The sequence below is a fragment of the Carcharhinus amblyrhynchos genome, chromosome 14 (assembly GCF_965287045.1).
Source record: "Carcharhinus amblyrhynchos chromosome 14, sCarAmb.v2.hapA, whole genome shotgun sequence".
Lineage (NCBI taxonomy): Eukaryota > Metazoa > Chordata > Chondrichthyes > Carcharhiniformes > Carcharhinidae > Carcharhinus > Carcharhinus amblyrhynchos.
In genome coordinates, this window is record NC_137337.1 from 65,778,558 (window position 1) to 65,803,784 (window position 25,227).

Genomic DNA, 25,227 nt, shown 5'->3' on the forward strand with positions numbered 1-25,227 from the left:
TCGGAGCACCCAGAGGAAACCCATAAAGACACGGGGAGAACATGCAAACTCCACACAGATAGTCACCCGAGACTGGAATTGAACCCTGGTCTCTGGTGCTGTGAGACAGCAGTGCTAACCACTGTGCCACCCCATGATTCTTGGAGCATCAAGGCAGCCATTTTGAGGAGATTTTGAAAGATTAGATCTGGAGAAAGTGCTTCCACTGACGAGAGGGTCAGTAACTTGAGGGCCCAGACAAGGCAATTGACTAAAGGCTCAGAGGGGAGATGAGGAGAAATAACTCCGTTAGGATCTGGACTGTACTGCCTGAAAGGGTGGTAAAAGGGAATTGTATACTTGATAAGAGGAAAGTGGGACCTATTGTTCCCTCAAAGAACTGACACAAGCATGAGGGCCGATCAGCCTCCACTTGTGCTGCACCGTTCTATGAACTAGTATCCCCGAATCCCATAGATTGCCACAGTTTTGTCAAAAGATGGAACACTCACTGAGTAAAAAAAACCACTGTCATTCCAGAGAGAGAGAGAGTGACACTGGGCGGGATATTCTGCCATGGCATGCTTTCCAGATTAGGAGTGTCGGAATCTCCCAGATTGTGCCCTGCCTGCCATTTTTAAAAAGATTCCTGAATCATTCCGACGCAGTGAAAAGTTCAGCCCAATGTTTCAGGTCAATGACCTTTGACCTGATGAATGGTCACCCACCCGAAACATTAAGTCTGTTTCTCTCTCCACAGATGCTGGCTGACCAGCTGAGATTTTCCCAACATTCTTTGTTTTTATAACTTCTGGATTTAAGGTTAGCGAAGAGAACAATACCGAGGTGACGAGCGGTGGTTTGCCAACCCAGCTCCGAATCCAGGAGACGTCAGCCCACATTGGGCTGCAGCATGGGGAGAGTGGGAGAGGAGACTTAACGTGAGGGGACTTGAATACAAAAGTAGGGAGGTTGTGCTTTAGTTGTATGTCCTATCCCCATAATCCCACGTATTTACCCTGCTAATCTCCCTAACACTAAAAGAAAATTGAGCATGGCCAATCCACCAAACCTGCACATCTTCGGATTGTGGGAGGAAACTGGAGCACCTGGAGGAAACCCATGCAGACACGGGGAGAACGTGCAGACTCTGCACAGACAGTGACCCAAGGTTGAAGTGGGAGGCGGCAGAGCTAACCGCTGTGTCACCCTTATACTCCAAACTCTTTGTAACAAAAGCTAACGTACCCTTTGCTTTCCCAATTGATTGCTATGCCACTGTGTCAACTTTTCGTGATTCAAGTCCAAGGACACACAAAACCCTCCCAGTCTCCCACCATTTAGAAGATATTTTGTTTTTCCCTTTCAAATGGATGGACCTCATATTCACCACATTGTATTCCACTTGTCACTTACCCGACCTGTCCATTATATATCTCTCTGCCAACTCTTTGAGATGCCCTCATCACTTAAGTTCCCACCTAACTTTGTGTTGTCAGCAACTTTGGATACAGTACTCAGTCCCCTCATCTGAGTCATTAATATAGATTGTAAATCGCTGTGACCAAGTACTACTGATCCTTGCAGTGCCCTCCAAATTACAGCCCACCAACCCAAAAGTATCCCATTTATTCCTACTCTCTGCTCCCTGTCCATTAACCAAACTTCATTTCATGATCATGTATTAGCCCCAATCATACAAGTCCCCATTTTGTATAAGGAATTCTTGGAAAGTCAAGAGCAGCACCAGTCAAAAAGTGTGGGTTTAAATCCCAGTCGAGAGAGACGTGAGCAGAAAATCTTGGCTAACACCCCAGCAGCAGTGCTGCACTGTCAGAGGTACCTCTTTTATATACAACCAGATTAAACAGAGACCTGATTCATCCTCTTGGGCCAATGTAAAAGATCTCGTTGCACAAATCTGAACAAAGACGGGGGTGTTTCTCCCTCTCCTTGGGCCAATATTTATCCTTCAACCAACAACATCACCACAATCAGGGCATTAACTCTTTCCCAGCTGGAGGAGCTTGCAGTGCAGAGTAATGCATTAGAATGGGGGGGAGGGTGGAAACAGGGTATAGCGTAATGCAAAACACAAATCAGTCGCTGTGTTTTCTCACATTACAACGGTGACCAAGCTTCAAAAACAGTTAGATAAAAGCAAAATACTGCGGGTGCTGAAATCTCAAACAAAAACAGAAAATGCTGGAAAATCTCAGCAGGTCTGACAGTGTCTGCAGAGAGAGAATAGAGCCTATGGTCGGTATTTTACCATTACGCTCCGGCGAGGCTCGTAAAATCCCACTCCAGGCCAACAGAGAATTCTCTTCTGCAGGACGTGCCCCTCCCGATTCCAGGGCGGGGCGTGGCAGTAAAATTCCAGCTAATATTTGGCTCTATCCTCTCTCCACAGATGCTGTCAGGCCCACTGAGATTTTCCAGCATTTTCTGTATTGGTTCAAAAACGGTTAGCTGCTGTAAAGCACTTTGAGACACCCGGACATTTTGAGAAGAGCTGCATTTAGACTAAAGGTTTCTTTAGGAGGGATGAGAGTTGTTTTAAGTCGCGTTAAAGTCAAAGTTTCGTACTTTGTCCTGCAGCAGAAATCATTCAGAGTTTAAGGCAGGAGGGTGGGGGGAGATGTGGAGTGGGGTGGGTTGGGGGGGTGGGTGGTGGTGTGGGGGAGGAAGGCCCCACTTAGTGCCATCCTTTGGCTTTTGAACCCGAGATGCAGTCACACAACTTGGCGAGGCAAGCATCTCATCTGTCAGGAGAGCACCACGTAAAGGTTCTTCTTTTGTATTCATGTCAGCCATTACTAACGTCTAATTGTAGTTGTTCTTAAAATGTTTTTCAAAATCAATCCTAGAATAATCATTCCGAACTGCCCTGCAGCAAAAGCAACCATATTTCGCCTTTGAGAAAAAAAACGCCACCTCCACCATTCATCTTCCTTTGTATATCCCATTCACCGTGTGGGTCCAATTAAAATTCAAGAGTCACCCAAGCAAAAGCCTTCTCGTCCATGGAGAAACCACGTTTTGCGATTGAGATTTCCCCCTTGTCCATTCTTCTCACTACTTTGAACAGCAGTGCCGCAGGTTGAGAAGCAAGGGGGGGGGTGCGGTGCCAGATAACCTTCCCGGCGCCCAATGCAAACCCCAACCCCCCCCATTCCCGTGGCAACAAAGGAGCTTGCTCCAGGATCATGAGAGACCTTCCAAGATGGTGGATGTAATGTCGATCATGTTGTCAAGCCCCCAGAGGTAGCCGTCTTCTCTGTTGCCTTCCTGCCATGGTAGCCGGTGGTTGAGAGTCTTTCCGCTCGGTAGTCTTGTGGTCTTACCAAAGTCGATGAGCCACACTTTCGCCACCTCGTTCTTGTCGTGAATGAAGAGCAAGGAACTCCCGATGACCTGCATCAAGGAAGGCCAGAAGTCAAATAGTGTTTGCAAAGTTGCTCAACAGGGAAAAGCAATTTGGACAGGTATTCTTATTTCCCACATTTTACTTTTGTTTTCCCTTTTCTGGGTGAGAAAATAACCGTGGCATTTAGAATCTGAGAACCCTAGAACCCCTATAGTGCAGAAAGAGGCCATTTGGCCCATCAGGTCTGCATGGACTCTCCAACAGAGAATCTTACCCAGGCCCATCCATCAGCCCACTCTGTCCCCCCAACCCACCCCCTCCCCACCCCCCGACGTAACCCCGTGCATTTCTGTATCAAATTTATTTTCGCCAGGACGATGTGGGGACTTCGAGGGCTAAATTGTAAGGACAAGGTTCATAAACTTTGCTTGTATGCCCTCCTTAGCTTATAGGTGATCTGACTGAGGTGTTTAAAACATTAACAGGATCTGATAGAGCAGATACAGGATAGATATTTCTACACGTGGGGGAAATAAAGCCAAAGAACAAAGAACAACACAGCACAGGAAACAGGCCCTTCGGCCCAATGAGCCCACGCCGCCATTTTAACATTGTGAGTGCCCTCTTCTACCCATGACCTTTGTCTACACCTATTGGGCTCCACAATAAAGGAATTATAACCAGATTGAGGGACGCCTAATTTAGGGACAATTTGTTAACACCAAAGAGGAGGCAATTTTCAAATCAGCGCTAGGTTTTTGAGAAGAACAATCTAGAAGCAGTTTGTTGCACAAAGAGTTGTGGAAGACCAGACCTTGCTCCCCTATAAGGCTGCGGATGCTCGGGGCAGGGGGGTGGAGAGATTATTGGAGATTTTAAGGCTGAGCGATGTTTCTTCTTGGTACAAAAAATGAAGCAAAAACCGCAAAATGGAGTCGAGCTACAGGGCAGCCACGATCTGACTGACTGGCAGAGAAGGTTCCAGTGACTGACTGGCTAACTCCTGGAGCTAGGGTTGAAGTGAGAAGGGGTGGGGTTCTCCAGTCCTATTCACCAGCGGGAAGGGTCATTGTGGGTGAATACCAGCAGTAGAGAACGAAACCCTTAAGCGGGCAGTAATTACCCACTTGGCCTCAGGTCCAGGGGCTTGAAGGGCTGGGCACTGAGGGAGGGGGAAGATTGTCCGTAAGCATTCCAGACTCAACTTAATCAGGAGGTGGCATGGTGGTTAGCACTGCTGCCTCACAGTGCCAGGGAGCTGGGTTTAATTCCAGCCTCGGGTCACTGTCTGTGCGGAGTCTGCACCGTGTTCTCCAGGTGTCCGTGGGTTTCCTCTGGGTGCTCTCAGTCCAAAGAGTTAGGTTGGTTGGCCATGGTAAATTGCCCCTTAGTGTCAGGGGGATTAGCAGGGTAAATGAGGGTTACAGGAATAGGGCCTGGGTGGGATTGTAGTCGACGTAGACTCGATGGGCCGAAGGCCTCCTTCTGCACTGTGGGGATTCTGTGAGGACAGAGCAGCCTTGCCCTGTACCATGAGGTTATTTCATGACTCCCCACAGTTGATGATTTTGTGATTTATGGAATGTGAGAATCTCACTCTGGGGACAGGGAATTGTGGACAACTTTGACCTGGGGGCCACACGCGGCTCAATATTTATTGGTGCCATGGCAGCAGAGATTCTCAGTAACTCCCTCCCAATGCCTGGCCTCCCCCCCCCCCCCCCCCCCCCCGTTCTCTGTCTTGCTGTACCTCACTCAGGAACGAACCCTCACCCCTGTACATCCTTACCAATCAGGGAGAGGCAGCTTACATTTCACAATCTTTGACAGCACCTTTCACAACCTCAGAAATGGCCCCAGTGAAAGGCTTTTGAGGCACAGTCGCAGTTGTGATTTAGAAAAGGGGGTTAGGAAGCCAATGTGTGCACAGCAAGATCCCACAAAGAGCAATAAGGTAACGACCAGTTTTTTAGGAGGGATAGGTCGGTTAAGGGGTAAACATTGTCTGGGGCATCGGGGGGATTCCCTGGTCCTTCTTCACAACCGAGCTATGAACTTCTTCCCGGCCAGGATTTCAATCAATAGTCTCACTGCAAAGGCAACAACTCAAACACCTTATATTACAGGCCCAGGTCCCTGGAGGGGAACAGGAGCCACAACTGATTGATTCAGAGGCAAGTGTGTTGCTGCTGAGCCACATTTGATACCTAGAATCACAGAATCCTTACAGTGCACAAGGAGGCCATTCAGCCCATCGAGTCTGCACTGACCACAATCCCACCCACGTTCTATTCCAGTAACCCACATATTTACCCTGCTAATCTCCCTGACACTAGGGGCAATTTAGCATGGCCAATCCACCTAACCCGCACATCTTTGGACTGTGGGAGGAAACCGAAGCACCCGGAGGAAACTCATGCTGACACGGGGAGAATGTGCAAACTCCATACAGACAGTGACCCAAGGCTGGAATTGAACCTGGGTCCCTGACGCTGTGAGGCAGCAGTGCTAACCACTGTGCCGTCTAGGTGAGCTTCCTCTTGTTTGGCTGGGTCACTGCGACAAATCTCAGCCTACTACGATAGGTCAATTAGAAAGGCTGATACCTCTACCCTGATTTTATCTCTCACAGAGCAGGACGCACAGGTTGGGATTAAACACAGGCCCACAACTTCCAGTTTAAATGGCCATAAAGTCCACCAGAATTACAGGCCAACCAGTGGTTCCTGACAGCCATTTTAGTGACTTTAGCTACTTTTAAGGGGCATCTGGACAAATACATGAATAGGTTGGGAATAGAAGGATATGGTCCCCAGAAGGGTAAAGGGTTTTAGTTCAGTCAGGCTGCATGGTCAGTGCAGGCTTGGAGGGCCGAAGGGCCTGTTCCTGTGCTGTAATTTTCTTTGTTCTTTATTAGTGTCTGCTCCAAGGCGATCACCCCTATAACCCAATGATGGGCAACTTAGGCTGGTGAGTGGGCCACGAGTGGCCCTCTCCCACCTCAGTGGGCCACAAGTTTGAAATCCGGCTTGTCCACTAACCCCACGAATAAGATTAAACACATTTAACACACGCCGAATATTTCAGAACCAGGTATAGAAAACACTGAATCGTTTATATATTAACAGAACTTCAGATGGCACAAACAAAAGAAATATTCTCTCTCCCTAACCTTTGATCCCATTTGCCCCAAGTAGAATCATAGAATCATAGAAAAACTACAGCACAAACAGGCCCTTTGGCCTACAAGTTGTGACGATCATATCCCTACCTACTAGGCTTACCTATAACCGCCAATCCTATTTAGTCCCATGTACGCATCCAGAAGTCTCTTAGAAGACCCTAACAAATTTGCCTCCACCATCACCGATGGCAGCCGATTCCACTCACCCTCCAACCTCTGAGTGAGAAACTTACCCCTGACATCTCCTCTGTACCTACTCCCCAGCACCTTAAACCTGTGTCCTCTTGTGGCAACCATTTCAGCCTTGGGGAAAAGCCTCTGAGAATCCACCTGATCAATACCTCTCATCTTCTTATACACCTCTATCAGGTCCTCTCTCATCTTTCGTCCCTCCAAGGAGAAAAGACCGAGCTCCCTCAACCTATCTATAGTACTATGTTTAGCCAGCTCTTGAATACATTCAGTGTATTGCTTCAGTCACACCAATGGGAAAAAAAACTAGGCAGATGGAAACCAGCAGAATGTGGCAACTCTGCGTCTGGGTAATGGCCAGCAAAATGTCTCATGGGCCACACCCAGTTGAGCCACATGTAGCCCCCAGGCCAAGGTTGTCCACCACTGACAGAACCGCTCTCCTCGAAGATTTTTGCTACACACCTCATGCTTTTTGAAGAACTCCGATGATTCCAGAGCTTTCTGGATCTTCTTCAGTCTCGTCAAGTAGGCAGCCTGTGGGTTCAAACAGACCATGGGGTTAAGTGGTCGGTAAGTCAACATTGGTTGAAGACACAACCGCGGGACTGGGCAGACCGCAGCTAGACCTCAGTCCCAGGCCGATAGGGTGCTTGCACTTGGCCCTCGTTTCCATGGAAACGAGATTGGGAATCAATCAGGGTTCCTGCTCCTGATTCGCTGGACGCTCACAACACCTTCTACCCATCTCCGGGAAACTGAGGATTGAGAGGCTGATTCCCAATGTTCGGACACCATGGCAGCTCTCACTGCCTGGCTCAGGGAGAAGGAGCGACTAGTTGCAAACTCCATGAGAAAAATGATGAGCAACATATGCACGTGTTTGTGCCATTTCTCTTTCTCAGTGTGGGATGGTCATTTAAGCCTTTCTACTGATGCCTTTACTCCTGTATTTGGCATTCAAGCCCAATTATTGATGATAACTCACCACAATGTTCTTGTTTCCATCGACAAAGTCAACAAAGACCTGCAGAATCTGTTCCTTTGTCTTGGTCCTTTTGAAGTTTGTGCTGCCTGTCCCGTCTGCTTTCTGTAACCGAGAGGGAAAACATGATCATACTATCCCTACGGTGCAGAAGGAGGCCATTCGGCCCATCAACAACAATCCCATCGACAACAATCCCACCAGGCCCTATCCCTGTAACCCCACATCTTTACCTTGTTAATCCCCTTGACACTAAGGGTCAATTTAGCATGGCCAATCCACCTAACCCGCACATCTTTGGACTGTGGGAGGAAACCGGAGCACCCGGTGGAAATCCCCGCAGACACGGGGAGAAGGTGCAGACTCCACACAGAGAGTGACCTGAACCAGGAATCAAACTCGGGTCCCTGGTGCTGTGAGGCAGCAGTGCTCACCATTGTGCTACCATGTTGACCATGAGGTGATAGAAGTTTGACAGTCTTGCCAAATCTTAAGCCCATTCCATTCCCTGCTCGAAGGGCCGAATGGCCTACTCCTGCTTCTAATTTCTAAGTTTGAGGGCCTCCTCAGACACAGAGTCACCCAGATAGCTTCAGCTAAGGATGATGCATCCCATTCTAGCTACTTTTAAACATTTGCTTTACAGTTCCGGCATTTTCCTCCCGGTGCTGCGGTTTCCTCCCACAGTCCGAAAGATGTGCCTGTTAGGGCGCATTGGCTGAGCTAAATTCTCCTTCAGTGTACCCGACAGGTGCTGGAGTGCGGCGACTAGGGGAGTGTCACAGTAACTTCGTTTCAGTGTTAATGTCAGTCTACTTGTGACTAAGAAATAAACATTAAACAATGTCACTTGATGGTTGATGCAGAATGTTGGGCATTACCACCCTTGGCACAGAGAAGTGGTGGTGTTACTCTGAATCTAACATCTGCTAAATCTGATGAACGAGTACCGGGAGCTGTCCCTGAAATGTGCAAAGTTCTGTTGTTGAGGCTGTAAGCAGTATGTGTAAATGTCTATTATTACATGTATATGTGAGACTGTATGTTTGTACGTGTGTATATATGTATTTATAATGTGTTCATATATATGTAAATATCATGTTATAAAATAAATATGTATCTACACACATTTATGTAAAACAATCGTAATCATGAGCTGATAATGTTTTCCAAAATTCCTGCAATGTGTTGCCACTCTCCCTCTCACCACCAGGTGGCAGAATGCTCCAACATTTTGCTCAGGATTCCTGCACCTTTTGCGGTGGCTCAGGCAGCCCTGGTTATCGACAAGTTACACTTTTGCTGACCCACAATGTCGGCAAACTCGTGGAGGCCGAAGGAATTCCAGAGCTCACTGTGCAGGCAGCTGAAGGGATGGACTAAGTAGAGGCTAAATTGGGGGAGGGCAGAGATCTACAGAGGGTTGTCAGTTTGAGGGACAGGCAAGGACAAGGAGGGATTTGAACAAAAGAATGAGAATTTGAAAATTGGAGGCAATGATATAGGACCTGGAACCAGTGTCCATCAGTGAGCACAGGACTGATAGATGAATGAGTCTCGCCTGGGTTAGAACCAGTCTCGCCTGGGTTAGAACGAGTCTCGCCTGGGTTAGAACGAGTCTCCTCTGGGTTAGAACGAGTCTCGTCTGGGTTAGAACCAGTCTCGCCTGGGTTAGAACCAGTCTCGTCTGGGTTAGAACGAGTCTCGTCTGGGTTAGAACGAGTCTCCTCTGGGTTAGAACGAGTCTCGTCTGGGCTAGAACCAGTCTCGCCTGGGTTAGAACCAGTCTCGGCTGGGTTAGAACCAGTCTCGGCTGGGTTAGAACCAGTCTCGGCTGGGTTAGAACCAGTCTCGCCTGGGTTAGAACGAGTCTCGTCTGGGCTAGAACCAGTCTCGCCTGGGTTAGAACCAGTCTCGGCTGGGTTAGAACCAGTCTCGGCTGGGTTAGAACCAGTCTCGGCTGGGTTAGAACCAGTCTCGCCTGGGTTAGAACGAGTCTCGTCTGGGTTAGAACCAGTCTCGCCTGGGTTAGAACGAATCTCATCTGGGTTAGAACCAGTCTCCTCTGGGTTAGAACGAGTCTCGCCTGGGTTAGAACCAGTCTCGCCTGGGTTAGAACGAGTCTCGCCTGGGTTAGAACGAATCTCATCTGGGTTAGAACCAGTCTCCTCTGGGTTAGAACGAGTCTCGCCTGGGTTAGAACGAGTCTCGCCTGGGCTAGAACGAGTCTCGCCTGGGCTAGAACGAGTCTCCCCGGGTTAGAACGAGTCTCCTCTGGGTTAGAACCAGTCTCGCCTGGGTTAGAACGAGTCTCATCTGGGTTAGAACCAGTCTCCTCTGGGTTAGAACGAGTCTCGCCTGGGTTAGAACGAGTCTCGCCTGGGCTAGAACGAGTCTCCCCTGGGTTAGAATGAGTCTTGTCTGGGCTAGAACGAGTCTCGCCTGGGTTAGAACGAGTCTCCTCTGGGTTAGAACGAGTCTCCTCTAGGTTAGAACGAGTCTCGCCTGGGTTAGAATGAGTTCTCCCCTGGGTTAGAACCAGTTTCGCCTGGGTTAGAGCGAGTTCTCCCCTGGGTTAAAACGAGTCTCGCCTGGGTTAGAACAAGTCTCGCCTGGGCTAGAACCAGTCTCCCCTGGGTTAGAACCAGTCTCCCCTGGGTTAGAACGAGGACAGCTAAAGACACCATTAGAATAGTTGAGTCTGAAGATAACAGAAGTATGGATGAGGATTTTGGTAGTGGATGAGGGGAGGGAGAGCTGTGGTTGGATGATTTAACAGGGGTAATCTTTGTGATGGAGAGGTTTTGATGGCGGAAGCTCAGCTGGAGAACCAAACACTGTTCCCACTCAGCTGCACATGTGCATGTCTGTGTGACAACATGGACGTACCGTATAGGCTTTGTTCCGTGTTAAATACCACACACGAGTGACCACACCAAAGAATCTAAAGGCATCAAATAGTGAAAAGCTGACAGCACACAGTATTTTACAGGAAAGAGTGGGATCAAACAGGATGCTAAAGACGCAACAATCACTTCAGCTTCAGTGGCTGGAGATGAAGAGTTTGTGACGAGGCTCGGGGATAATGCCTTCAGTCTTTCCAATATTTAACCGGATCAAATTAGGGTTCATCCAATACTTCATATTTCACAAGCAACCTGCCATCTCAGAGGCAGGATGTGGAGATGCTGGCGTTGGACTGGGGTAAACACAGTAAGAAGTCTCACAAGGAAGTTTTTAACCTGGTACCTCAGCGACAGTGCAGGAGGTTGAGAGGCAGTGATGGGCTGGGTGTTGTAGAAATGGAAACAGTGTGTTTCTGGGTGTTTCCCAGGGGCAGGTGAGAAAGAGGAGGAGGCCACGGATAGATCCTTGAGGGACACGCCAGAGGTAATGGCACAGGAGGCAGAGGAGAAGTCCTTGCAGGGGATGGATAGGAACACAACCAGGTAAGGTCGTGTCCCACCCACCACAGCAATTGGAGCGGGCAAGGGGCAGAACATGGAAACCATTGAGCAGGAAACCTTGGGCAGGATCTTACGATTTTGTGATGAGCGAGGCCAGAAAATCCTGCCCAAGGTGTCAGAGGCAAGTGGCGGGAGGGTCACTGGTCTCAAAGACCGAAAAGAGGTCAATGAGAGATAGTTTATTTCGTTCAACTCATGCAGAATATTTTCTGTGAATTTAGTAAGAGAAATTTCAGCAGATAATTGGCTGGATAGTTTCAGATGCAGAATGGTCAGGTATTTGGGAAGTGACAGCTAGAAACATAGAAACCCTACAGTACAGGGAGAGGCCATTTGGCCCATCAAGTTGCACTGACCACAATCCCACCCAAGCCCTAACTCACATATTTACCCACTAATCCCTCTAACCTATGCATCTCAGGACACTAAAGGCAATTTTTAGCATGGCCAATCAACCTAACCCTCACATCTTTGGACTGTGAGAGGAAACCGGAGCACCGGAAGAAACCCACGCAGACATGGGGAGAATGTGCAAACTCCACACAGACAGTGACCCAAGCCAGGAATCGAACCCAGGTCCCTAGAGCTGTGAAGCAGCAGTGCTATTCACTGTGCTACTGTGCTGTCATGATGTGGGTATGCTGGCGTTGGACTGGCATAAACACAGTAAAAAGTCTGACAACACCAGGTTTTAGCCCAACCTATTTATTTGATAATATACTCACAAGCTTTCGGGGTTAGCCCCTTTGTCAGGTGAATGGAGAGTTCTGGCCTCAGACAGAGCATATAAAGCACAGACAGTTTAGAGATTACTGATTAGAATACGAATCCTTACACCTAACCTGCTGTTCAAGACCTGAAGTGGCTGATAATGTGAGTGGAAGGACCACTGATCACAGGTTAAAGAGCTTCTCCGCTCCGGGGAAGTACTGGACGACGAAGGGTACTCTGTCCACTGTGTCCCGTGTTTGCCTTCTGAGGAGATCGGTGTGGTTTTTCGCTGTGGCGCAGATGCCACAGGGCGCAGAGCGGAGAAGCTACGACATCTTCTCCGGAGTCTTCAACATATCATTGATGAAGACGAACATCTCGCCAGGGCTATCCCCACACCCCCACTTCTTGCTTTCAGACAACCACACAACCTCAAACAGACCATTGTTCGCAGCAAACTACCCAGCCTTCAGGAGAACAGTGACCACAATACCACACAACCCTGTCACAGCAACCTCTGCAAGACATGCCGGATCATCGACATGGATACCATCATCACACGTGAGAATACCATCCACCAGGTACATGGTAAATACTCTTGCAACTCGGCCAACATTGTCTACCTGATACGTTGCAAGAAAGGATGTCCCGAAGCATGGTACATTGGGGAGACCATGCAGATGCTACGACAACGGATGAATGAACATCGCTCGACAGTCACCAGGCAAGACTGTTCCCTTCCTGTTGGCGAACACTTCAGTGGTCACGGGCATTCAGCCTCTGACCTTCGGGTAAGCATTCTCCAAGGCGGCCTTCACAACACACGACAGCGCAGAGTCGCTGAACAGAGACTGATAGCCAAGTTCCGCACACATGAGGACGGTCTCAACAGGGATCTTGGGTTCATGTCGCACTATCTGTAGCCCCCGTGACTTGCCTGGGTTTGCAAAACCTCACTTACTGTACTGTCTGGAGACAATACACATCTCTTTAAACTGTGATCAGTGGTCCTTCCACTCACATTATCAGCCACTTCAGGTCTTGAACAGCAGGTTAGGTGTAAGGATTCGCATTCTAATCAGTAATCTCTAAACTGTCTGTGCTTTATATGCTCTGTCTGAGGCCAGAACTCTCCATTCACCTGACGAAGGGGCTAACCCCGAAAGCTTGTGAGTATATTATCAAATAAATAGGTTGGACTAAAACCTGGTGTTGTCAGACTTTTTACTACTGTGCTGTGCCATGGAGTTTAGAAGGTTGAGAGGGGATCTGATCGAGGTATAGACCATTTTAAAAGGGATTGAGAAAATAAATGTAGACCAAATATTTCCTGTTGTGGGGTAATCTCGAACAAGAGATAGGTTGCGAGGTGGTAGATTTAAAACTGAGATGAGGAGGAGCTACTGCTCCCGGAGGGTGGTGAATTTGTGGAACTCGCTGCCCAGTAGTGTGGTGGAGTCAGAATCATTAACTGGCTTCAGGAAGGAGATAGACAGATTTCTAATTTAAAAAGGGATATAGGGGTATAGGGAACAGGTAGGGAGGTGAACCTGAGACCAGGGAGAGAACAGCCAGGATGGTGGAGCAGGCTTGTAGGGCTGAATTTGCCCTCTTCTGCTCCTAATTCCTATATTCCTATGTAGCATATTTGATGACTACGGAGAAGAAACCAAGGTTGGAGATAGAGAGGTTATGTGTTAAAACAGAGGGATAAACAGGGTTTGCTTTCAGTCAGGATGATAGTTAGAGATTTGAGAGGGAGGAGAGTCAGTAGTTAAGGAGAGGAAAGAGCTTACACTTCCAGCTAACATGTGCCAAAGATGTATAGGTTAGATGGATTGGCCATGCTAAATTCCGTCAAGATGTATAGGGTAGAGGGATAGGGCCTGGGTGAGATGATCTGTCAGAGGGTTAGTGCAGACTCGATGGGCCGAATGGCCTCATTCTGCTTTTAGTGATTCTATGGGAGCAAGGAAGAAAGGGTGAGTGGTCAACAGTTTGGTGGGAATATGGTTTCAGGAGCAGAATGAGATTCTCATGGACGAGATGAGGGCAATGGGAGAGAAACCAGAGAGAGCTATCTTTCCATTCACCCCATCCACCCCCTCCTCCCCCATCTCTACTCAACTCAGAACCATGCGTCAACGCACATCAAAATCTCTCCCAGGACTAGACCAGGCTAACATACCTTAACCCCTTCAATACGAAAGCCGAGTGTTGCTGTAGAGCTCAGGGTTTCCCTCCACTGCATGTAACGTGGTTTCAGGACAGCTTGGTATGTGTGCTCCTGTGTGGTGGGAGCTTGAGGGTCAATCTCCACCATTTTCTTGTACATGTCCTTCCGTAACTTTGGCTTCTCTCTGGCTTTCATCAGCTCTTCCTCCAGATACGTCCTATTGAGGGAGCAGAGAGAAATCATAGAAACCCTACAGTACAGAGGGAGGCCATTCAGCCCATCGAGTCTGCACCAACAGCAATTCCACCCAGACTCTATCCCCATCACCCCACACATTTACCCCGCTAATCCCTCTAATTTATGCAGTCCAGGACACTAATTTAGCATGGCCTATCAACCTATCCCTCACATCTTTGGACTGTGGGAGGAAATTGGAGCACCCGGAAGAAACCCACGCAGACACGGGAAGAATGTGCAAACTCCACACTAACAGTGACCCAAAGCCAGAATCGAACCTGGGTCCCCGGCGCTGTGAGGCAGCAGTGCTAACCACTGTGCTGCCTGTGCGGTATTGGTCACACCCCTCGCTGTTTCACTGCACATTCCTCACTGTAACATTCACTGATACAGCCCACACTCCTCAGTGCAGTATACACTGATATACCCCACAGTCCTCAGTGCGGTATACACTGATATACCCCACAGTCCTCAGTGCGGTATACACTGATATACCCCACAGTCCTCAGTGCGGTATACACTGATATACCCCACAGTCCTCAGTGTAGTATACACTGATATAGCCCACACTCCTCAGTGCAGTATACACTGATAAAGCCCACACTCCTCAGTGTAGTGTACACTGATATACCCCACAGTCCTCAGTGCAGTATACACTGATATACCCCACAGTCCTCAGTGCAGTATACACTGATATAGCTCACACTCCTCAGTGCAGTATACACTGATATACCCCACAGTCCTCAGTGCAGTATACACTGATATAGCCCACACTCCTCAGTGCAGTATACACTGATATAGCCCACACTCCTCAGTGCAGTATACACTGATATAGCTCACACTCCTCAGTGCAGTATACACTGATATACCCCACAGTCCTCAGTGCAGTATACACTGATATAGCCCACACTCCTCAGTGCAGTATACACTGATATAGCCCACACTCCTCAGTGTAGTATACACTGATATACCCCACAGTCCTCAGTGCAGTATACACTGATATACCCCACAGTCCTCAGTGTAGTATACGCTGATAAAGCCCACACTCCTCAGTGCAGTATACACTGATATACCCCACAGTCCTCAGTGCGGTATACACTGATATAGCCCACACTCCTCAGTGCAGTGTACGCTGATATAGCCCACACTCCTCAGTGTAGTATACACTGATATAGCCCACACTCCTCAGTGTAGTATACACTGATAAAGCCCACACTCCTCAGTGCAGTATACACTGATATAGCCCACACTCCTCAGTGCAGTATACATTGATATAGCCCACACTCCTCAGTGCAGTATACACTGATATAACCCACACTCCTCAGTGCAGTATACACTGATATAACCCATGCTCCTCAGTGCAGTATACACTGATAAAGCCCACACTCCTCAGTGCAGTATACACTGATATAGCCCACACTCCTCAGTGAAGTATACACTGATGTAGCCCACACTCCTCGGAGCAGTATACACTGATATACCCCACACTACTTAGTACAGTATACACTGGGTTATATCAGTGTTATATCACTGGGTTTTATCACTTCTCAATCAGTGCAGTATACACTGATGTAGCCCACACTCCTCAGTGCAGTATACACTGATATAGCCCACACTCCTCAGTGCAGTATACACTGATATAGCCCACACTCCTCAGTGCAGTATACATTGATATAGCCCACACTCCTCAGTGCAGTATACACTGATATAACCCACACTCCTCAGTGCAGTATACACTGATATAACCCATGCTCCTCAGTGCAGTATACACTGATAAAGCCCACACTCCTCAGTGCAGTATACACTGATATAGCCCACACTCCTCAGTGAAGTATACACTGATGTAGCCCACACTCCTCGGAGCAGTATACACTGATATAGCCCACACTCCTCAGTGAAGTATACACTGATAAAGCCCACACTCCTCAGTGCAGTATACACTGATATAGCCCACACTCCTCAGTGAAGTATACACTGATACACCCCACACTACTTAGTACAGTATACACTGGGTTATATCAGTGTTATATCACTGGGTTTTATCACTTCTCAATCAGTGCAGTATACACTGATGTAGCCCACACTCCTCAGTGCAGTATACACTGATATAGCCCACACTCCTCAGTGTAGTATACACTGATATAGCCCACACTCCTCAGTGCAGTATACACTGATATAGCCCACACTCCTCAGTGCAGTATACACTGATATAGCCCACACTCCTCGGAGCAGTATACACTGATATAGCCCACACTCCTCAGTGAATGTCTCCACAGGCATTTAAGTCCAGCAAGGGGCATGCAGGCGGCAGGTTGTAGTGGGCTGCTCTTGGATGTTGCTTCGGGAGTTGCCTATTGCTTCATGTCGTTAGTGTGCTTAAACTGGACCATCTCGAGGGCAACATGACAGCTCAGAGACTATCTCTGTTGCTGTGCGGACACATGGATTTGGGCCTGTGTCTGTGGGAGTTTGCACGTTCTCCCCGTGGTTGCGTGGGTTTCCTCCGGGTGCTCCGGTTTCCTCCCACATCCCCCAAAGATGTGCTTTTAGGCTGATTGATTGGGTACTAAAATTGTCCCTAAATTGGACCTCCCTGATCCTCGCACGTTAGACGTAGACTAAAATCATGAATAGGTCACTGAGATAGTAGGACGGCGGCGTGGGCTCGTTGGGCCGAAGGGCCTGTTTCCCGTGCTGTGTTGTTCTTTGTTCTTTGTTCTTTGTTCTTGAAGTATACACTGATGTAGCCCACACTCCTCGGAGCAGTATACACTGATATACCCCACACTCCTTAGTACAGTATACACTGGGTTACATCAGTGTTGTATCACTGGGTTATATCACTCCTCAATCAGTGCAGTATACACTGGTATAACCCATGCTCCTCAGTGCAGTATACACTGATATAGCCCATACTTCTCAGAGCAATATACTCGGATATAGCCCACACTCCTCAGTGCAGTATACACTGACATAGTCCACACTCCTCAGTGCAGTATACACTGATATAGCCCATACTCCCCAGTGCAGTATACACTTATATAGCCCATACTCCTCAGTGAAGTATACACGGAAAAGCCCACACTCCTCAGTGCAGTATACACTGACATAGTCCACACTCCTCAGTGCAGTGTACACTGATAAAGCCCACACTCCTCAGTGAAGTATACACGGAAAAGCCCACACTCCTCAGTGCAGTATACACTGATATAGCCCACGCTGATCAGTGTATTCTCTGACTACCCTCACTGTACCCTATATTCATTCTCTGATCAACCTAATATCATTCAATCTACTCATTATCGCCTTACTCTTTGCTAGTGGGAACTTGAATTCAAAATGTGGGTTGTCATTCAGCCCATTACATCAGTGTCTACACAAAGCATTTGATTGGCTGTTAAACACTCTTGGGCTATCCTGAGATCATGAAAGGGGGAGAAAAAGGTTACATTTATATAGTGCCTCTGAGTGTCCCAAAAGCACTTTAGTGTCACAAGAAGGCTGACATTAACACGGCAGCGAAGTTACTGTGAAAATCCGCTAGTTGCTGGTGCCTGTTCAGGTACATCGAGGGAGAATTTAGCATGGCCAATCCACCGAATCAGCACGTCTTTCCAACAGTGGGAGGAAACCGGAGCACTTGGAGGAAACCCACGCAGACATGGGGAGAACGTACAAACTCCAGACAGTCACCCAAGCCGGGATTCAAACCCGAGTCCCTGGCGCTGTGAGGCAGCAGTGATCACCACGTTACAGCCAATGAAATACTTCTAAAGAGCGATCACTGTTGCGATGCAGGAAACGCAGGAGTCAATCGATCCCATGAACAGCGAAGTGATAACAGCATGGTGCTTGTGCGATATTGGTGAGTGTTGACAAGGGCTCCAGAGACGCCTCTGCTCCTCTTCCGAGCTGGGTCGTGATATCTCTTATCTTCGCGTAAGGGGCAGTATAACCATCAGTATAACCATCTCCGAAATACTGCAACCTCTGGCAGCGCGGCATTCCCTCAGCCTGAATTCTGATGGTCAAGTTTCTTGAGTGGGACTCGACCCCGACAGCCTTCAGACTCAGAGACGAGAGTCCAAATGAACACAGCTGACGCATAAGAAGTGTGATATCTAATTACGTCCTTCCTCACTGGTGGTTTCCAGCAGCTTTAACACTGGTTAGCTTCTGAGTGTCACCTCAATAGAGAGTGCTCAGACAATCCAGAGCTGGAAATAGGGGGGCCTGCAGAACATACCGGGGGAGACGCACGAGTTAGGGGCGGGAGTGGGCCACTCAGCCCCCGAACCTGTTCTGCCATTCAATAAAACCATGGCCATGCCGGGGGAAGTGGGGGGGGGGGGTTAGTTTTCACACCTCCCCGGTGTGTTTCCTGTCAGTGGAGGCAGCATACTGTTGGCTGGCGGCAGAATCTTTCAGTCTCACCCGTGTTTATGAGTTTTGAGTGTTTTACCATCCCACCACTGCCGGGGGTGGGGGGAGGGAGGGAGGGTGTGTGTGTTTTGTGTGTGGGGTTGGGGGGGGAGGAATCCCCAGCCCCCAGCTTCCACAGCCTTTCGAGCAGAAAAGTTCAAAAGATTCACTAAAGTTAACTTATTAGTCACAAGTAGGCTTACATTAACATTGTAATGAAGTTGCTGTGAAAATCCCCTAGTCGCCACACTCCGGCACCTGCTCAGGCACACTGAGGGAGAATTTAGCATGGCCAATGCACCCTAACCAACGCGTCTTTCAGACTGTGGGAGAAAATCGGAGCACCCGGAGAAAACCCACGCAGACACGGGGAGAATGAGCAGGCTTCGCACAGATGGTGACCCGAGCCGGGAATCGAACCTGGGCCCTGGCGCTGTGAGGCAGCGGTGCTAACCACTGTGCCACCGTGCCACCCACAATGCTCAGAGAGAAAGAATTCTCATCTCGGTCTTAAATTGGCGACCTTTTACTTTTAAAGAGATTCTGCCAGTCAGGTCAAATATTAAATTCAGGCCCCTTGCAGCTAGATGTAAAATCACAAATTGAAAAACTGTGGGGGAGGTTTTCTGTCACAGTGGCCAATAATTATCTCTTCACCAACAACACAAAAAAAAACAGAGTAACTGTTGGTGTTACGCAGCAAGATAATGTGGCAGTTATGTTCCATTGGCAATCCAGCTGGCCACTGTATAGGTGCAGTGAGTAGCCTCACAACACCAGGCTAAACTTCAACAGGCTTATTTGGTAGTAAACGCCACTAGCTTTCGGAACGCTGCTCCTTTGTCAGGTGACTCACCTGACGAAGGGGCAAACTCCGAAAGCTAGTGGCGTTTACTACCAAATAAACATGTTGGACTTTAACCTGGTGTTGTGAGGCTTCTTACTGTGTTTACCCCAGTCCAACGCCGGCATCTCCACATCATCACCATATAGATGGCCAGTCCAATTAGTCACGGTACTGGTCCCAGTCTAGATTGTTATTGGGCAGCACGGTGACACAGTGGTTAACACTTGCTGCCTCACCGTGCCAAGGACCCGGGCTTGATTCCCAGCTTGGGTGACTGTCTATGCAGAGTCTGTACGCTCTTCCTGTGTCCGCATGGGTTTCCTCCGGGTGCTCCGGTTTCCTCCCACAGTCCGAAAGACATGCTGGTTAGTTGCATTGGCCGCGCTAAATTCTCCCTCAGCGTACCCGAAAAGGCGCCAGAGTGTGGCGACTAGGGGAATTTCACTGTAACTTCATTGTAGTGTTAACGTAAGCCTATTTGTGACACTAATAAGAAAAAAATTAAACATATTGACTGCTTCTTACAATTCAACAGTTCAGGTGTATGTCACTGACTAAACATTGCCTGAACACTGGAGGGAGGGCCCCAGCTTTTGTTTGAAGTAGAGGTCATGAGTATTGTTTATAGCCACCTGTGATGGCGGGTGGGGCCTGGGTTTAACATCTCAGTCAGAAGAAAGCACCTTCAATGGTGCAGCACCCCCTGCCGTGCCTCCTTGGAGTGTTAGCTTGGATTACGGGTTCAGGGGTGGGCCCAGGCTCCCATTGGGTCCAAGGTGAGAAGCCCTGAGCAACTCAGTCAGGGCTGAAAGCTGAGGCAGGGATCCAGGCAAGCTGCCTCTCTCACATATTCTGCTGAAGGTGCAGTGCTAACCAGGGCTCGTTTCGACTTAATGACGAATCAACACTTGCGTTTCCGTTCATCCCACTATGTTTATGAAGGTGTTTTAGACGCAGACCACACGAAAACCTTGGAGATCGGACCATCCTAACACGCTGCCTTGCAGTCTATTTACGCTATAAAAACATGAACTCTCAACAACTACAACAAGGAAGCAATGCTGGATCAACAGACGCAAACAAGCTCAATAAGATTCTTGTGGTTTCCAAGCAGTGGAGTCCTAGGGGGGAAACACAGATCCGGTGCTGATAAAAATCTATATCGCTGTCAACTACACTCCTCTTATCTGTTTTTGGTGAGCTAGCATTCTACAAAGCAGCCAATTGGAGATTGCAAGCAGCAGTACAAAAACAGCAGTGCAGCTTGTCTGTGGTCCTGTGTTTTTTGGAGGGGGTGAGGGGGAGGGTGGCTGTGGTTGCCAAGAAACTAAACCATTTGTGATTGCTGCTTCAGTCAATCTATGAACAGTAGAATTCCACAGTGCAGAAGGAGACCACTCGGCCCATCGAACCTGCACTCACTCTCTGAGAGAGCATCCCACCCAGGCCCTATCCCTGTAACCCCATATTCCAATCTATGGAGGCATCTCGTAAATGCTCCAGTCAGCTTCTAAATGCACTGCAAACTCCGGTGACTTGGGTGTAAATGGAAGGCTTGCTGGTTGAATGGCGTGCTCTGTATCATTTGAAGAGCAGTAAGTTACTTTGGCAATGGTGTTCCAATTTGCCCATATACCATTGGCAGGCTAGCTGGTCACTATATAGAGCCCAATGCTATTAGTTACAGTATTGCTCCCAGTTTGGATTAGTCTGCACTAGTCTAGTCATTCACTGGACTGTTCCCAGTTATACAATAAGCTCCATTTATCTAGCACCTATAACATGGTAAGGCTTCCCATGATTGTAGAATCAGAATCCCTACGGTGCAGAGGAGGCCATTCAGCCCAGTGAGTCTGCACTGGCTCTCCGAGAAAGCATCCCATCCCCATATGTAAGCCCACATATTTACCCCACTAATCCCCCTGACACTAAGGGGCAATTTTTCATGGCTATTCCAGCTAAACTGCACATCTTTGGACTGCGGGACGAAACCGAAGCACCCGGAGGAAATGTGTGCAGATACGAGGAGAACGTGCAGACTCCACACAGACAGTGACCCGAGCAGGGAATCGAACCCGGGTCCCTGGCACTGTGAGGCAGCAGTGCTAACCACTGTGCCACCATTCACTCATGCATTACACAAATGCGAGCCTTCTGTTTCTTTCCCCTCATGGTACGCTGGTCAGCTCCAGTGTGAGATTACACAGAGATTAGTACCTACCTTGTTCCCATTTTACAGTCCATGACACACGGACTGTCAAACTCAGCTAACAAATCATCCAGCTGAATATACTGCTCTCCGTCTTCACTGGTAAGGCCATGGTACTGGGGCACGAAGGGAGCCAGCGAATCCATTTTTAATTGCTCAAAGCACATCTTCTCGTTCTCACAGTACTTCTTCAGGATTCTCCCACCATCCCCTGCCTTGAAGCTACCTAAACAACAAACAGAACAAGACACCGTGTCAGCTGGCACATGTGGACATCCGTGTAAGGGGTATCACGGAAAAGTGCAAGTAAACTCCATACTTCCTTGTGATCCTTTCAGAGATCATTGTCAGAGCTTTCTTGTTTGCCCAAGGATGGGGGTGAAATTTTCCCGTCCCGCCCACCACGGGAATCGTAGCGGGCGGGATGGGGGGTGGGGGAGCAATGCGAAGGTCCACTGATCTCAAGCGGGATTCTCCATTTTTGGGGCAAACACGGCTGGAGAACCCCACCCAACATTTCCCCGTGCCCCCACCTATCTCTGTCCCAGTTAATCAGTGAGCAAATCAAACCCTCTTCATCATGGCATTGTGGGTCAACCCACAGCACGTGGACTGCAGAGATTCAAGAGGGCAGCTCACCACCACCTTCTCAAGGGCAACTAGGGATGGGCAATAAATCTTGGCCAGCTGGCGACGCCCATGTCCCATGTATGAATACTTTTTAAAAAATTATCCGCGTTGCATGAAGTAGTTTGCTCTGTATTTCATCAGGATGATACTGGAGCAAAAGAATGTTACATTCTGAGGCCAGGATTTTCCACTACTGCGGGATTTTTCGTTCTACCGGACCACCCCTCGCCCCCGAGGTGGGTACTATGATGGCATGGCCAGCCAGCCACTGACCACTGACATTGGCGGGAATGGAAAGCCCATTGGTCATTGGTGAGCTGCCTCTGCTGTTGGAAAACCCACTGTGGCAGGAACTGGAAAATCTTCTATTCTCTTGAATATAGAAGATGAGGGGATGGTCTAATGGAGATGTTTAATAAGTTCAAAGGATTTGTGAGGGCAAGAAAAGTGAGGCAAAGCCCTGATAGCGGGTAACAAATACAGCGATGTGGCTGACGTTAACACAGGGCCTCATTCAGATGAATATTTGCACAGATCAGATTAACAGACTGCCCAGTGGCCGAGAGCAGCCACTAACCACCAATGGGAGGCAGTGGCACAGTGGTATTGTCGCTGGACTGGTAATTCAGAGAGTCAAGGTAATGGTCTGGCGATCCAGGTTCAAATCCCACCACTGCAGACGGTGAAATTTGAATTCAATAAAAATCTGGAACTGAAACTCTAATGGTGCCATGAAACCATCGTCAACTGTGGTAAAAACCCACCTGGTTCACTTTAGGGAAGGAAATCTGCCATCCTTACCTGGTCTGGCCTACACGTGACTCCAGAATCTCAGCAATGTGGTTGACTATTGAATGCTGTCAGGGATGGGCTCGGAATGCTGGCCCAGCACATTCCCAAATGAATAAAGAGAATTCCAATTTCAGAAGGCCACTGAGGATATATGAGGATTGATTGATATATGAGTCATATGAGGATTGATCTGTCCACCAGTACAGGGGTTAAGATTCTGGGCATGATTGGGATGGGGGAGAGGCTCTGGGCAGTACTGGAGAATTGGAAGCAGCCTTTGCTTTCCTACTTCCTTTCCGACGGTGGTGGGGGTCATGGTGGCACAGTGATTAGCACCTTGTCTGCATGGAGTCTGCACGTTCTCCCATGTCTGTGTGGGTTTCCTCCAGGTGCTCCGGTTTCCTCCCACAGTCCAAAGATGTGCAGGCCAGGTGGATTGACCATATTAAATTGCCCCTTAGTGTCTCAAAGATGTCTAAATTAGGGGGATTAGTGCTGGGTTACCAGGATAGGGCCTGGGTAAGATGATCTGTCAGAGAGTCAGGGTGGACTGAATGGGCTGAGTGGCCTCCTTCTGCACGGTAGGCATTCTCCAGCTCTATACTCGCAATCCTGTTGAGTTACCCTTTCCATGGCTGGGAGGTTGAGGGGGTGAAATAGTGACAAGATTGCAAGGAACAGGCAGTCCTATACAAACTTGGCCAGCACTCTAGCCTACATCAATGGGAGTGAGTGACTGGTAACTAGGTGGGTGATTTAAGCCTAGTGGTCACTGTCTTACAACATTGAACAACAAGCTCAAAATGGAGGCGGGGTGGGGGGGGCGGGTGTGGTGGACGGTGGTGTTGAGTTAAGTTTTATTTTAAGAGGCGGGTGCTTAAAGAAACTGACCTCTGTTGGTGACGTGTAGATGTGGGGACAGTTTGTTCTGCACACATACCGAGATAACTGCACATTGATACCAGAGAAAACTGTAAACAGGAAGTGACAGCCCTGACCATAGAGTGTCCAATGCTCACACTGAGGTCCACATCTGCCCGTAGCTGTACAATATGGAAAACCAACAAATGCACAGGGCGGGATTTTGCGGCCACACTTGCCCCAAGTCTGGAAAATCCTGCCAACGGACCTTCGCGCAATCCGTGTCTTTTCCGCTACAATTCCTGTGTGGGGCAGGATGGGAAATTTCCACCCACAATCTCTAGTTCAAGCTTAAAGTCTGAAAACTTAGTTGAAATGTTTTTGCTAGCCACTTGTAATTTTACTGAAGTTTCTGGGCCAAATGTATTATTGTTTCATTTCTCAGAAGGGAAAAACAGTAAAATGGGGAAATGAGAATACTGGGCTGTAATACCTTTTCTTTCTGGGCTCTTTGCTCTGGGTGTCAACATGAAACTATTTCACCTTTACGAGACTTGGTGGCACGGTGGCACAATGTTTAGCACTGCTGCCTCACAGCACCAGGGACATGGGTTCGATTCCCGGCTTCGGTCACTGTCTATGCAGCGTCTGCACGTTCTCCCCGTGTCTGCGTGGGGTTCCTCTGGGTGCTGTGGTTTCCTCCCTCAGTCCAAAGATGTGCGGGTTAGGTGGATTGGCCATGCTAAATTGCCCCTTAGTGTCAGGGGTACTAACTAGGATAGATGCGTAGGGTTATAGGGATAGGACCAGGGTGGGATTGTGCTTGGTACAGTCTCGATGGGCTGAATAGCCTCCTTCTGCATCATAAGGATTCTATGAAAACAGATGGTGAATTCAGAAGCTATGTCTTCACCCAAAGAATGGTGAGAATGCGGAACTCTTACAGAGTAGCTGAAGTGAATAATCTCGTACAATCATACAATTATACAGTTTAGCAGAGGCCCTTCAGACCATCGAGTCTGTACCGACACATGAGAAATATCTGACCTGATCCTATTTACCATAGCCATGAATGTGCCAAGTATTCATCCATCACTTTTTAAAGGGTGTGAGGCAATTTGCATGGTTGACTCTGAAATGGCCTAGCAAGCCATTTGGTTGAAGG

General features: G+C 48.4%; 1 protein-coding gene across 1 annotated transcript in view; it reads right to left on the reverse strand.

The window, feature by feature from the left end:
- Positions 1-2,681: 2,681 nt before the first annotated feature.
- Positions 2,682-25,227, reverse strand: part of LOC145352291 (inositol-trisphosphate 3-kinase B-like) — a 61,590-nt gene continuing 39,044 nt past the window's right edge. The window contains exons 3-7 of the mRNA XM_080202041.1: positions 21,792-22,005; positions 14,077-14,281; positions 7,714-7,815; positions 7,191-7,262; positions 2,682-3,396 (exon numbers count right to left, since the gene is read on the reverse strand). Coding sequence (XP_080058167.1) covers positions 3,187-3,396; positions 7,191-7,262; positions 7,714-7,815; positions 14,077-14,281; positions 21,792-22,005 — 803 coding nt within the window. The 3' untranslated portion in view covers positions 2,682-3,186. The remainder of the gene's footprint in view (positions 3,397-7,190; positions 7,263-7,713; positions 7,816-14,076; positions 14,282-21,791; positions 22,006-25,227) is intronic.